Source organism: Anastrepha ludens, chromosome 3 (assembly GCF_028408465.1).
Source record: "Anastrepha ludens isolate Willacy chromosome 3, idAnaLude1.1, whole genome shotgun sequence".
NCBI classification, from domain to species: Eukaryota; Metazoa; Arthropoda; class Insecta; order Diptera; family Tephritidae; genus Anastrepha; species Anastrepha ludens.
In genome coordinates, this window is record NC_071499.1 from 115,700,212 (window position 1) to 115,714,264 (window position 14,053).

The 14,053-nt window shown below is 38.7% G+C and overlaps 1 protein-coding gene across 4 annotated transcripts; it reads left to right on the forward strand.

The window, feature by feature from the left end:
* Positions 1 to 2,156: 2,156 nt before the first annotated feature.
* On the forward strand, positions 2,157 to 12,561 carry LOC128858862 (zinc finger matrin-type protein CG9776). 4 transcript variants are annotated; one of them, XM_054095398.1, is made up of 12 exons: positions 2,157 to 2,358; positions 2,509 to 2,631; positions 2,897 to 3,556; positions 3,658 to 3,837; positions 4,452 to 4,645; positions 6,034 to 6,467; positions 6,808 to 6,982; positions 7,880 to 8,047; positions 8,212 to 8,396; positions 9,719 to 10,597; positions 10,668 to 11,479; positions 11,600 to 12,561. In XM_054095398.1, the coding sequence occupies exons 2-12, from the start codon at positions 2,523 to 2,525 to the stop codon at positions 12,280 to 12,282; spliced, it is 4,479 nt and encodes a 1,492-aa protein (XP_053951373.1). In that variant the 5' UTR covers positions 2,157 to 2,358; positions 2,509 to 2,522; the 3' UTR covers positions 12,283 to 12,561. The 4 variants fall into 4 exon arrangements, with proteins under 4 accessions (XP_053951373.1, XP_053951375.1, XP_053951376.1 ...); XM_054095400.1 differs by having other exon boundaries at positions 4,455 to 4,645; XM_054095401.1 differs by having other exon boundaries at positions 2,912 to 3,556.
* Positions 12,562 to 14,053: the final 1,492 nt, after the last annotated feature.

The window sequence follows — 14,053 nt, forward strand, 5'->3', positions numbered from 1 at the left end:
TATCAGTATTGAATAATTCCAAACGGAACCTTCTTCTTATATCATCTTTGGCATTTGTCTAGTAGACAGATGTACAATTTTACTCGACAGAACAACACATTAAAAATATTGAAATTTATTACGAAAATTGTCGACCTTTAAGAGCAGCATATTACAAAAGTCGTGATTTTTCTGGTGGAAATTATAGTCCGAATCAGTTGACAATGGTTGGTAAAAAATTTTCAAGAATCGGGTCCTGTCAAGGATAGAAAAAGGACTGGCATACCAAAAACTGGACGTTCCGTTGAGAATATTGCTGCTGTAAAGCAAAGTGTTGTTGAAGGAACTCCAAAAACAATATCTCGACGTTCCTTACAACGTGGTGGATTTCATCTGTAAAGATGCTCATTTAAATAAAGACCTTTTTCACAAGAGCTGTAAGAGCCGTGCTTTGAATAAAAAAGGGTGAAACCTTAAGGGGGAAGTCTACTGTGAATTTTTCAAAAAATCGATTTTTTTTTTATTAGCTTAAAAAATACTTTGAACCCTCTTAAATAAGGTACAATATGTGTTACAGCTGGCTAAATTTTTCTTCGTTGAAATCTCGACCTTTTCCCGAAGCGCTCCAAAGCTTTAAACGCTGAAAACTGAAACTTTAAACGCATTTTTCTCGAAACTAAGTTTTTGTATACGGTGTACACGATATCTCGAGTTCTGATAAATGAATCAGCTTAAAAATTTAATTATATATTCTCTGTAATAGTGTCTCTCGTCTGACATAGGATTTTTTTGATATCGTTATTTGTTAAATTGTTATAAACAATAGTAACATCAATTTTAGGCAAAAAAAAAGAAAAAAATTTCAAGAATTTTTTTTCTAACGCCAAAATTTTTTATCGACATAATCCTACGTCAGACGAGAGTCAATACTATGTATATGATAACAATATTTTGTTTTTTTGTTTTAGATCACCGAAACGTAAGATTTCATGTACACCGTTTAGGCACCTAAGAAAAGCGGACCTGCGCTTGCAGAAGTGCCACAGCGGCCATTTTGAATATTTTGACTTAAAATTTTTTTTTCAAAAACTTAAATATATAATAAAGATAAGAGTTTAAATAGATTTTATGTGCGAGCAATATTTTGTTGGAAATAAAATCCGGAAAATAAGCCTGTTTTTTCCCTTGTCACAGTAGACTTCCCCCTTAAAGGATCTAAATGTTTACATGTTTTATTTGGAAACAACCGCGTCTTTTGAAAGACCCTTTTTTGCATTGCCTTGTTCTTCCCATTTATGCAGTGTTGCCAATTTAGCGACTTTGTAGCTAGAATTGACGACTTTTGCTTGAGTCTTGGCGACAAAAAAAAAGTTTTGACGACAAAAATGATTTAGTGACTTATCTGGCGACTTTTGGAGAGCAAACCCAACCGTTTTAGGCAATAGATACTTTTCTGTCAACTTGATTACCCGCGAATGCCCTTTACCTTCCATACTCTAGAGTAACAATTTACTGACTATAGATAAAATAACTCACTACCTATTGTTGTGTTATCGTCGATAAGTTATCGATCTATAATTGCAATTTTAAATTTATTTTTACCTTAAAATTTTTTATGAAATTAACAAAAATCATACGTTGTATTAAAAAATAATAAAATATATTCCAATTCAATTACACCTTGTTTTACACAATTGTAATGAGTAACCAAATTATTTTTACCACTGTTCACATAAGAGCAATGCGGTCGGGAAATCCCCGGATTTTATTATGTTCTGTACGTGAAACAATTGAATTGATATTGGCTCAGTTGATTGTTTACTATCCTCTATCTTACTTACTTTTTAATATACTCTTAATATAAAACATTTAAATCTATCTTGAGTTTGCTTAAATGATGGATTTACCTCTGGAAAAAAGCAGTATTTCAGGAGATTGAAACTAACTTCCGTTGATCTCAAATTTCAGTAGAGTTGGTAAAACTGGTTTAATTATTATTCATCTAAAAATTCTAAGTCCGCAGCTGGCCTCTTGTGCACCTCTCAGAATGAAATTTAGGATCCGCCCCTGATGGAGTTAGCGACTTTTGATATTGGCCCTACCGACTCAGATTTATTGGCGTTGGCAACACTGCATTTATATTGTGAATCTAAAATATAACTGTCACTGACCATACTTCTGCACTATTAAACTCAACACAACATAAAGCTCATTGCTGTTAAAACTATATGAATGATGCATGATTGTCAAATTTTGTGAAAAATTTTACACGCTTCAGACTGAAAGTTTTTCAGATAGCATTGAAAAGCAATTAAATTAGATTTCTCTTATAAAAAGTGTGACAAAACAGACGGCAATATTTAGACAACGTGGAGCTAGGTAAAAAATTGTTTTTGTGTACATATTATTACATCAAAAGAGTGCATAACAAAAGTGTCATAAGCTACCCGGCTCAAGGACGTTAGCACAGAGTGCAAAATTGTTTAGCAAGGCGTTATATGAGCATATATTTATTGACGCTAATTACAGTGTAAAGTTGCAAAATGGAAGAAGACCTTATATTACAACAACCAGCGGATCGTCGTCTGGGTACTGGAAATACATTACCACCGGGACCGCCAGGTGCAGAAAGCGATGGCGGTGCAGAATACGGTAAGTTATATCAGTTACGTACGAAATGCAGAAAATGATTGAAGGGCTGTCTAAATTGTCTAAGGCCAGATTTTTAGTGCTACTTTAACTATGCTTTACTCTTTAATTTAATTTTAATCATTTTAACGCTGAACTGCAGTTAGCACTGAAAAAGCAACCCTAAAACAGAAGTTGAAGTCATGTTTTAGTAAATGAGTTGCACCTTCTCTCTTTCAGACATATACTTTTATACATATATACATATTACATATATATTTTGAAATAGAAAATTTCACCATAGATACCAATAAAACCAAAATGGAAAAGGACTCTAGTAGAATATCAGCAAGTCGGTCTAGTCGTCGTCGTTCGCCTTCTGGTAGTCCGCCACGCTCTAGACGTAAGTCCCCATCACGCGGCCGTCGATCGCCCTCTTTAGACAGCGGTAGCCGTCGTCGACGACGTTCTCCTTCCCCACCTCCTCGCCGTAATCGATTTCGTGACTACTCGCCAGACCGCCGACGTTTCGATGGAGGTGGTGGGCGCAACATGCGTCGCTCACCCGACAGACGACGTGGTGGTGGGGGACGTGGTTTTCGTTTTCGAGGTCGCAGTAATAGCCGATCGCGCAGCCGTAGCATATCACCGCGCCGTGGTGGTGGTAATCGTTGGTCCCCTAAAAAGAAGCCTAGTTCACCGCTTCCCATTAATGCGCCGCCACCACCACAAGTCTCGCAACCGCAAACGCAGTATGGTGCTATTCCACCACAACTATATCCAAGTGATACCTATGCCCAAACGGCATACAACCAATATTCTGTGCCGCCGCCACAGCCAGCAGCAAGTTTTCCGCCACAACAAAGAACAGATTCTTATGGTATGCAGGCACCAGCACCGCCTGTCTTTAATGCAGCTTATCCGCCGCCACCAGTTTGGGGGTCTAATGGTAAGTTATGCAATTAGAAATGCGCCCAAATACCGACATATATCATAATACAGTTATTTACAATTTCATACATTTATACTGGATTATTTTTCATTTTGTAGATGCTTATAATGCACAACAGCCTTGGATGCCAACTCCAGATCCCAATCAGCTACAGCAAATCACTCAACAACCGCCTCCAGCGGCACCACCAATATCCATACCACCGCCACAAATTGTGCCGCAACAAACTGTAAATGAAGCCGCACCCATTTCTACTGAATCAAGTTCAAAACATGATGGTATGCCTCCTTTATGTTAATCCATTTTAACATACTAAATTTTATACTATTTCGTGTTGTGTATTCTCTCAAAACCCCGAAACCAAAAAAAAAAAAAATGCACGATTTGACATCAATTTATTCATTTAACATACAATCGTTTGACACACTCGGCTAGTGATATTAGGTGTTGCACACAGGTATCATTCCGATCAGACAAAATTCAAAAACCACAAGATTTACATCATTTTTTTCTGGCTCATTATTTCTTACACTAAACTCATAGACTAGCCGTGTTGTAATCGTTATAGAAAAAAAATAAATAATAAAGGTAATGGTAAAAATCAACGACGCACCTGCGCACAACTTTAACCTCTACCAGTACGTGCCGCATGTTGCCCAACACGATCTGGTGGAGCGCAACAACCTTGGAACAAGGAGGGCATCAACGATCCACACAACATACCATTTAATTTGTGCGTTGTGACTTCTCAACCGATCAATGCTTTGCATTGTCCAAAGCGTAAATAAAACGAAAATGCACTAAAGGCATTTTTTGAAATATACATTTAAATATTATATCGTGGAACCCAAGTCACTAATGCAACTTTAATTTTATTTTCATATGTTTGTAGCAGCTGTTGCACAAGAAGCAGAGAATCAGCGTGACGAATTGAAGCGCCAACGCAGCAGTTATCTAAAGAAAACATCGCTACTACGTAAGGAATTAAAAATGTTAAAGGAACAACGAAAAGATTTGCACAGTGGTGGTGGGGCACCACCTTCACCCACTACAAAGGGCTTTATCGATGAAAACGAAAAGCTACAGGTATGTCAAACTATGCCACACGCAATTATAAAGTTAAATATTTTTTGTTTGTTATAATTTTGGTGTTAAATGCTGTGTAACAAATGCTGGAACGAATATCTACTTAAGGGGAGTCCAGTGGAAAATTAATTCGTATTAGGTGTGTGACTAGTACGTAAAACGCTTAGAAGCAGTAAAGCTTATTTTCGAATATTCGCAAATTTTCTCCACACAGTACAACCAATTTTCCTATAATGTAACAGGGAAAATAAAAATGTATTATTAACTCTTTGTATGAAACGAAGTGTGTCAGCCACGTACTGAACGACATTGGTGTGTTTAACTTATCCCAGTTCCGGATAAACCGACACCAATTATCTTTTAACTTTTTTCTTCAAGCATTCAATCAAAATTCTCATTAAATTTCCATTCTCATGCACTGCTTACTGCTGCTTTCATTATGACTAAATTGAGCACCATCTTCAGCGGAACGCTCTCTGCTGGGCACTTTTATGTGCTGCATTGAAAAACATAAAACATATGTAAGTGTGGTTGTGCGCTAAACAGCCATGACGTGAACGAAATATCACAACCAAGAAGCAGCATGCACTTTAAGAATTTATTGAACCTAAAACAAAATGCATTTCGGTATTTTTTGATATGAAAGTTTTTATGCGATTCCGGCATTTTTAACGCAGCATTTTATATGGATTAATTCGCTTAAATTATTTACCGTTAGTGTGTAAGCAAAGTATTTAAGTCGATTATGTGAGTAAATGACAAATTTTTCACAGCTTATGTACCCGTTGATTTGTATATGCATACGTGTGTATGCAACCGTAGTTGTGCAGCAATTGATTTCGTACAATTTAGATGTGTGCAATCTCGTATTTCTCGTTCATCATTGGTTAAAAAGCGCAAATTTGCAGGAAAAATCGAAAAAATGGATCTTGATGTTAGTGTTAAATGACTGCTGTGCACATATTTTTTCACATATCTTCTGTTTTATGTATAGGTTATGTTTAACAAATATTTTATCTGTAGTTTATCGTTTGAAATTGTATACCCATAAAAATTGTAATTTAGGGCTCTTTGTATTGAATTATGGTATTATATTATATTTATGAAATTGTATTGTAAAAAATTGTAAAACAAAGAAGAAGAAATAACATCGGATCGTGAGCACCAAATTGACGACCAAGACCGTTGGAATATTTCTCACCCCACCAGGCTGTGATCAGACGTATTTGATGTTCGTGGCCGCCCGCCCATTGTCGTTCACCGTTTTCAACTCTATACAATAATTAACAATTGCGTGCCAAGAAATGAGAGAAATGAATTATATATTAAAGCATTTCAAAAACTGAATTAGTATTTGCTAATTTTCGTATTTTTTCTTTCCCATTTAGAATCAAATACAAAAGAAACTCAACACGATCGAAAATGTCATTGACATGCTAACTGGTATTATTGGAGAGGAAAATTTGGAAAGAGACGAGGAATGTTACGAGAGCGATAAGAGTGTAAAGGACGATTTTAATAAAAAACATGTTAAGGAACAAAAACAGCTGCAACAGCAGCAAAATGTCGGTGGTAGTAGTGAACGCAGTCGCAAGAAGAAGCGTAAAAATTCGACAACTTCATCTGGCAGCTCGTCGAGTAGTTCCAGCAGCAGTACGAGTTCCTCGTCCAGTTCAACGTCAACGGAGAACGAGGAGGAAGATGATGATGATAGCTCACCAGAACGTTTGAAGAACAAAGCTATAGAGTCGATGAAGGCCAAAGCGAAGGAAGGTTTAAAACGCGACCAGGTCGGCGCCGCCAAAGCAAAAGATGAAAAATTGTAAGTACATTGAGATAAAAGTATAAAATTAAATACGCTGTTGGGCTTATAATTAAATACAACCTTCTGGAAAAAGTGAAATGCAGTGAATATTTTTCGCGCCTGCAAGTTCTTCTAGTGTGTCCAAGCGCATATATAAAATGTGCATATGTATGAATGTTCTGAAAAAAACAATAGTTTTTGACATGACGATCAAGAAAAGTTCGGATACACCAGCAGGCAGCTGATAGCACTCGGACGCCGATTGCTGTTTAAATAAACTATCGGCAGTTCAACATTAATAATTTCCCTTTTCTTGAACCATTTACAAATCAGGTTTTTTCTTCTCTTCCAATTTTAGCCTTGATGAGAAAAAACGTTTCAATTACGTGTTTTATGATCCCGAAATGCATTGGTGCCAAACGTGTGATGTATTTCCGAAAACCGCAAAAGATTACCTAAATCACTTACACTCCAAAGAGCATATGGATCGGGAAAGCATTGAAACGCCTTGGCACATAGATATGGTGACTGACGTAAGTACCCGGAGACCCAGCAAAATCAATAATACATAACTGTAGTTTGATGCAAGCCTCGAGTAACTCACGATTATTTTATTTATGAGTTAAAATTCTAAAATTTGCGTTGGCTCGAAATTTTAGTTTCTCGAATAACTCAGAAAATTATTTTATTTATGAGTTAAAATTCGAAATTTTGGTTTTTCAAATAACTCGAAAACTTTAGTTTCTCAATTAACTCGAACAATTATTTTATTTATGAGTTAAAATTCTAAATTTGCGTTAACTCGAAATTTTAGTTTCTCGAATAACTCGGACAATTATTTTATTTGTGAGTTAAAATTTGAAAATTTGGGTTCTCATATAACTCGAAAATTTTAGTTTTTCGAATAACTCGCACAATTATTTTATTTATGAATTACAATTCTAAAATTCGAAATTTAAGTTTTTCGAATAACTTGAAAATTTTAGTTTTTCGAGCTCAGACAATTTTTTTTACGAGTTAAAAATCTGAAATTCGCGTTATCACAAAATTTTAGTTTTTCGAACAACTCGGCCAATTTTTTTATTTATGTGTTAAAAATCTGAAATTCGCGTTATCTCGACATTTTAGTTAATCGAATAATTCGAAAATTTTCGTTTTTCGAATAACTCGAAAGATTGTTTTTTATTTATGAGATAAAATTCTAAAATTCCCGTTAACTCGAAATTTTAGTTTCTCGAATAGCTCAAAAATTTTAGTTTTTCGAATTTGTCGGACGATTAAAGTAATGAGTTCAAAATCTAAATTCGCTGTTATTTCAAAATATTATAGGCCCGAATATCTAGACTGTCTTGCAGCAAATCCACAATATATTTATTTACATAAATTATTTTAATTAATTTCACTTACACTTTTTCTTCCATTTTTAATAGCAATTTCCAACCTTTGAGAATGTCCCAACAAAACGTACACCTATACGCGGTCTCACATTCTTCATACCAGCCTCAGCTTGGTTTTGTAAATTGTGCAACAATTGGATGGGCGATTTGCATTGCGCCTCAACTCATTTAAAATCTCAATTACATGCTAGTAAATACAACGTAAGTGCTTCATTTTTTTCATACATTTTTGGTTTTTTTTTATGAAGAACGAAATTCTTTTTTCATGAAGAAAACCCCATTTTTTCAGAACAATTTTTTTCACCCAGTTTATTCCTAATTTCCTTGCAATTTTGGTATATTTATTTTTCACCATTTTCATTTAGGCATTTTTGGAGAAAAATCCACACTACGAAGTTAATTGGTTGGCCGATCGTCAACGTGTTCTGAATGAACGCAAAGTTGTGCCACTCCCGCCACAAATCACAGCCGTTACAACTACAGCTGCTGAGAGTGTTACAACTAAAAAATCCAAAAAGGAAGAGAAAGTCAAGAAACGAAAGAAGAAGAGGTGAGTAACTGATATTAAGCCAATGCCATTATTCATTAGAGCTCCTCCTTTTTGCTGTATTTTTGAGTAGAAAAAAGTATAAACTTATTTGCAACGCGCGCAAGCAAGTCAAAAGCGAGAATATGCAAACTTTGCTTGCCTTTTCGAACTCGCCTGTGAGTAGCTAAAGGGGTTTTCAAGCCTCCCATATCCAAGCCATGTCAGAGAACAATTACTTGAATGAAATATCATTCGTTGCGCTGTCAGTTGAAGTACCGATACTTTAGCAGCTTTCCCAATAAAAAATGTGGATAATGTTTATGATATTACAAGAACAACTAAAACATCGAATATTTGGCCAAGTTAGCGGCCCCTGAATTTCTTATATTCGTCTAAGAAATTTAGCTTTAACGGCTTTCCCGAAAAATTATTGTCCAAAGTCTGAACTGCAGCAGCATTCCCAATAAAAACATTTATGATGTTACAACAACTGCAATGTCGTGCTACCCAAAAATTATTGGGGACAGCTTTATGCTATTACAACAACATCGGTAGACCTTAAATGGCAAGGAGCGACAAACACCACCGTTGCCAACTCTCATCCCATGAATACCGATCACCACCTTTTCCTTCCACGAGCACATCCCTTTCACTTGTCAGTAGATGACATCGACAATGATAAGTAAGAAACTGATCTGGCAGGGCACAGTAAAGTCCTACGCCAATGTGGAAGCGATTTTTACCTTACTCTGCCCGAAGGTGATGTGAAAATTAATTAATAGTGGTATATTTCCGATATTTCGCCGCCGTTCCCGAATCGGTTGCTGCGTGACTATCATTCGAAATTAAGAGAGAACGTAGGTTCGAATCTCGGTGAAACACCAAAATGAAAAAAAAGTTTTTTTCTAATAGCGGTCAATAGCGGTCGCCCCTTGGCAGGCAATGGCAAGCCTCCGAGGGTATTTCTGCCATGAAAAAGCTCCTCATAAAAAAAATATCTGCCGTTCGGAGTCGGCTTTAAACTGTAGGTCCCTCCATTTGTAGAACAACACCAAGACGCACACCACAAATAGGAGGAGGAGCTCGGCCAAACACCCAAAAAGGGTGTACGCGCCAATTTTATATATATTTCCGAAAATGCCCAATGTTTACCAAAACTGAAGGAACAATTCAATTTATTATATGTGCTCAGGAGTTAGTGTTTCAGCAGCATTCCTTAGTCGCTGCCCGATTTATTTCTGTTTATTTTATTTATTTATTTGTCACCCATACGGCATGAAAAACTATGTTTAAAAAAAAGTGTAATTAAAATGCTGATAATTTTTAATTTACACTCCTTCCAGTTCGGACAAAAAGGATAAGAAGAAAAAACACAAGCGTTCCAAGAAACGCAAGAAGAATGCTGCCACAACATCGACCTCTAGTGATTCTTCGTCTTCGGAGAGCGAAAAGGCTAGCAAATCTAAAATCAAATCGTCGCCCATAATCATTCAAAGCTTGGATAATCCCAATCCTGCCGTTTCGATACGTGTGGCAATGCGCAAACAAGACTTAACGAAAGCTGACGAGGATACACCACCACCGCCGCCACGTATGCGTCTCGAAGCCGGCGCTCCTCACCCTGCACCGTCATCTAACATCGATTTGAGCGGTAATGCCGTCAGTGCAGTGGCGATTGCAGCTGGTGGCGCTAATGCTACCGCCGCATTGTTGGCCAATCAAGGTCGTTTAAGTAAATGGACTGAGGCGCAAGATAGTAGCGCTAAGGCTGCAGCCACAGCACATCACACAGCTGTTGCGGAGTCGGATAACAAACATGATGATGCCATTTTGCAGCAATGGAACACCGTGCAACCGGTCATAAGCGAGAGTGAAAAGAAATTGTTGGAGCAGTTGAAGGGAAAGCTAAAGAATAAACCGCGTGAGGAATCCACAACACCGGCCGGTGCTTCGATACGTCATAATGACGTTCCGGCAGATCGACGTGTACGTGACCGTGACCGCGATCGTGATCGTGATCGTGATCGCAGTGACAGAGATCGAAATGATCGCAACGAGCGCGATCGCAAACGGCGTTCGCGAAGTCCCGTCTTTGGTGGCGGACGTGGTGGTGGTGGTCGGGGACGTTTGCGGCGCACACGTAGTCGCTCGCGCAGTCGCGGACGCATTAGTTCGCCAATGGGTCGTAGAAGGCGCACACGTTCACGCTCACGTGGACGAAGGTACATCTAAATTACTTTACTTTCATAAGAGTCTTAATAAAATTTTATTTTTGTTTTGCATTCTCTTTAGAAGTCGCTCTTTCGATCGTCGGCGCCGCTACAGTCGTTCACGTTCTCGTTCGCGCACGCGTTCTGGAAGTCGCAGTCGTATTGAAAAGCCGGTTGTGCGACATGCCGAATTTAGGCCGCGTGTGCCTGAAAAGGACAAGGATAGAGAAAAGCGTTCCACTACAGAATCGAAAGATAAAAAGAGTACCGACAAGAAAACCAAAACAAGCAACACAGCTCCGGTCGCAGCTGCAGTCACTGGCAAGAAATTACCGTTCATTGGTAAAATGCCAGTTTTCAAGAAGCAAACTGCTGGCCAAGGTGAAGGCAGCGGCAGTGGTGCTGAGAACACCATAACCTATACAAGCGACAATAGTCAACAAACCAACTCTGCTCATTTTGCGCCGCAACGTCCGCCTGCACCCACCGCAGCACAAATCCAAATGGCTATGATGGAAGATGTATACGGCAATGCACCGCCATTCCATCCCGATGCTGGCATGATGATGGACTATGAGGAGTTAATGCCAGATCCAATACAGTTTGTAAATTTGATGGGTCAGGCGCCGCCACCGCCACCACCACCAGCGGTAGCTGGAGTGACAGATGCGGCAGATGACACCAACCCTCCTGGTGTTACTGAAGACATACTACCACCGGGTATTGATGTGGCCGAGAGTGAAGACTGTGTGCCACGGCCCATTTCCGATGGACCTTTGCCACGTAAAGGGCCATTACCAAAAGATCTCGAAGAGGCGCTCAACATAATATTCCCAGGTGAAAAGAAGCCAGAAGATGAGGAAGCAGAGGCTGCGAAAAAGGCAAAATCAACAGGTAAATTATTGCAGTAGGAGTGGCATAGGTAGAGTTTGATAATGTTGTAGGGAAAACGAGTACCGTCTCTGTCTTGAAAAAAATTAGTTAATACCTTTTACTCACTTTTACCACTTACAGGCGAAACACAAATAATTACCGATGAGCCCGTAATGCAGCCAGAGGATCTGGTCAAGGAAGGTATACATATGGTTACCATCGAAGAAACCTCTCTGGTTGGCATGGATGAAGCTTCACAAATGAGCATGAACGAACCGTTGGTGTTTAATAAGCCCACAAATTCTTTGCAACCTGAAGCAGTCACAGCAAACTTAAGCATTAAAACCACATCGATTTCACTAGCAGATAGTTCATCGCAAGATGCTACTGACATTGATTTGGCCGCAGTACAGCCCCCACCACCGCCACCACAAACTGATGCAAGTACGGCCCAACAAGTAGTAAAGACTGCAGGCGTTGAGAAGCCGGAAGCAGCGGAGGTGGTCAACGGTGATGACAACACACCTATCTTCAATTCCACTACTGTCAAACCAGCTGAGGAGCTAGCAAGCGATGCAAACGATTCCATAGAAGAAACAAGCTTTGCGCCCGCACCCGCACCCAGTGATATACCCATGCCCGATGCAACGCTTGCGAATAAAGCATCAATGGACGATGTTGCTAATATCGTGTACGACTTAGATGATATTCCACAGCCGCCGCCATCGCCAACGGAGAGCGAGAAGATGCGTAGACAGGAGGAGTTGAATGATTTGGCAATGTTGGGTATTGATGCCGACGATATGGCTGCACAGTGCTTTTGAGCACATTGGACAACATAAATCAATTATTCCGTTCTCTTCTTATTTTCAAAAAACACAAAAAAAAACACATTAAAATATTTCATTCAATATCAACAACAGTGTAATAATTCTGTGCTTAGTTTGATACAGTTTAGCGTGTAGTAATGATGTAAAGCCGAGGGCAAGAGGAAGGAAAAGGTTATATTTGAATATATTTATAGTCTATCTCTTGGTATGCTCTGCGGCATTGAAGTAAGATATGCAAATAATATTTAAAATAAAGACATAATACATAACATAGCTGTACAAATGCATATTATTTTTTAAATATAACAACTTGTAAGGTGGAATGTCGCGTTGGTAACGCTACCTTCGCGGAGAAGGTTTAAGCTGCGCTTCGTACAAATGCCTCAGCGCATATAAATACTTGGACTACTAATACCGGACCTAAATCTGTGCAAGCAACTCGATACCATTGAAGTGATGAAAGTATTGGGTTTGGGAATAAGTTCATATCGTTTTTATATTTTCTTTTATTTGACAACGATTTGTTTGCTGTTTGGCAAAGGGTAAGTGTTCATTCGATATAACTCTTTCTGCACTACAAAACTATGATAATTGTATTTTTGAGTTATTTAATTTTTTTTCGCTTTGAGACTTAGAAATGAAATACCCAAGAGACAAGAATCAAAATTTTCGAAAGCTGCTTTTCTTTGCTTTTCATCGAGGTCAAAAAGCTGCTGAAGCAGCCCCGGATATTTGCCATGTGTATGGAGAAGGTGTCATAGGCGAGTTTGCGGCATGGAAATGGTTTGCAAAGCTCAAAAATGGCGACTTTGACGTCGATAAAACGTCCCGCAGCGGAAGCTCTTCTGAATTCGATGAAGAACGTCTCAAATCACTTTAGAAGGAGACCGGTTGCCAAACCCGTCATGAATCGGCGGAAAAAGTTAGCTGCGATCATAAAAGTATTCTCAATTACCTTCATTCAATGGGGATTACCGAAAAATTGGGAGCCTGGGTGCCTCACGAGCTCAACGAAAATACAAAGAAAGTCGCCTTCAAATTGCTTCTTAGCACCTGGCCCGCCAGTGAGCTACACGAGGTCAGAAATGGTGACGGTAGATAAGAAACGGTGCCTATACATCAATATGAAGCAAAGAAAGGAGTAGGTGGCTCCAGGAGATACGCCAAACTGGAGAGTCAGCCGAGAGTCAAGCTGGATCTTTATCCAAAGAAGATCATGATATGTGTTTGGTGAGACTGTGTTATGTGACCATAGGTGATTTCTGGTAGGCCTGCTTGTGGTGATGGTCTGTCACTGCGCCGTGTGCACTCGCTTGTGCAGCAGAGCCAAGCTCCCATCATAACTATCGCCTCACAAGATAAACTAAATAAATTGCACACGGAGAAAATAAAAAAAAACTGCCAACATACGTAACTTCCACCTACAGTCCTAAAAGGCCTAGGAATCCTTAAGCCTGGCAGCGCAAGTGTATGTCGTGTGGCTGCTCTATACCCACCCTACCTTGGCTTTGTATATGTAAATAAAGCCCCATTAGAGCATCTACACTTCCTCCGAAATCAGACCCAAAATTATGAAAAAATCTAGTAAATCATTTTCATTACAATATTTATTAACAAATTATCAAAAATAAGTATATTTTAAACAATGGCGTACTAACATTATTTTGTGGGTGTACATTAACTTACTAAAACTGCCCTACCTCAACATTTTCTATAATATATATATGTGGCCATTAACCCGAAAAAAAATATATTAAATAATATT

Bases quoted from the DNA above. Each gene is read 5' to 3' on its own strand.
- LOC128858862 (XM_054095399.1), top strand. From the start codon at position 2,523: ATGGAAGAAGACCTTATATTACAACAACCAGCGGATCGTCGTCTGGGT. The intron at 2,632-2,896 runs GTAAGTTATATC...ATTTTGAAATAG, and splicing joins CGATGGCGGTGCAGAATACG to AAAATTTCACCATAGATACC. The intron at 3,838-4,451 runs GTATGCCTCCTT...ATATGTTTGTAG, and splicing joins ATCAAGTTCAAAACATGATG to CAGCTGTTGCACAAGAAGCA.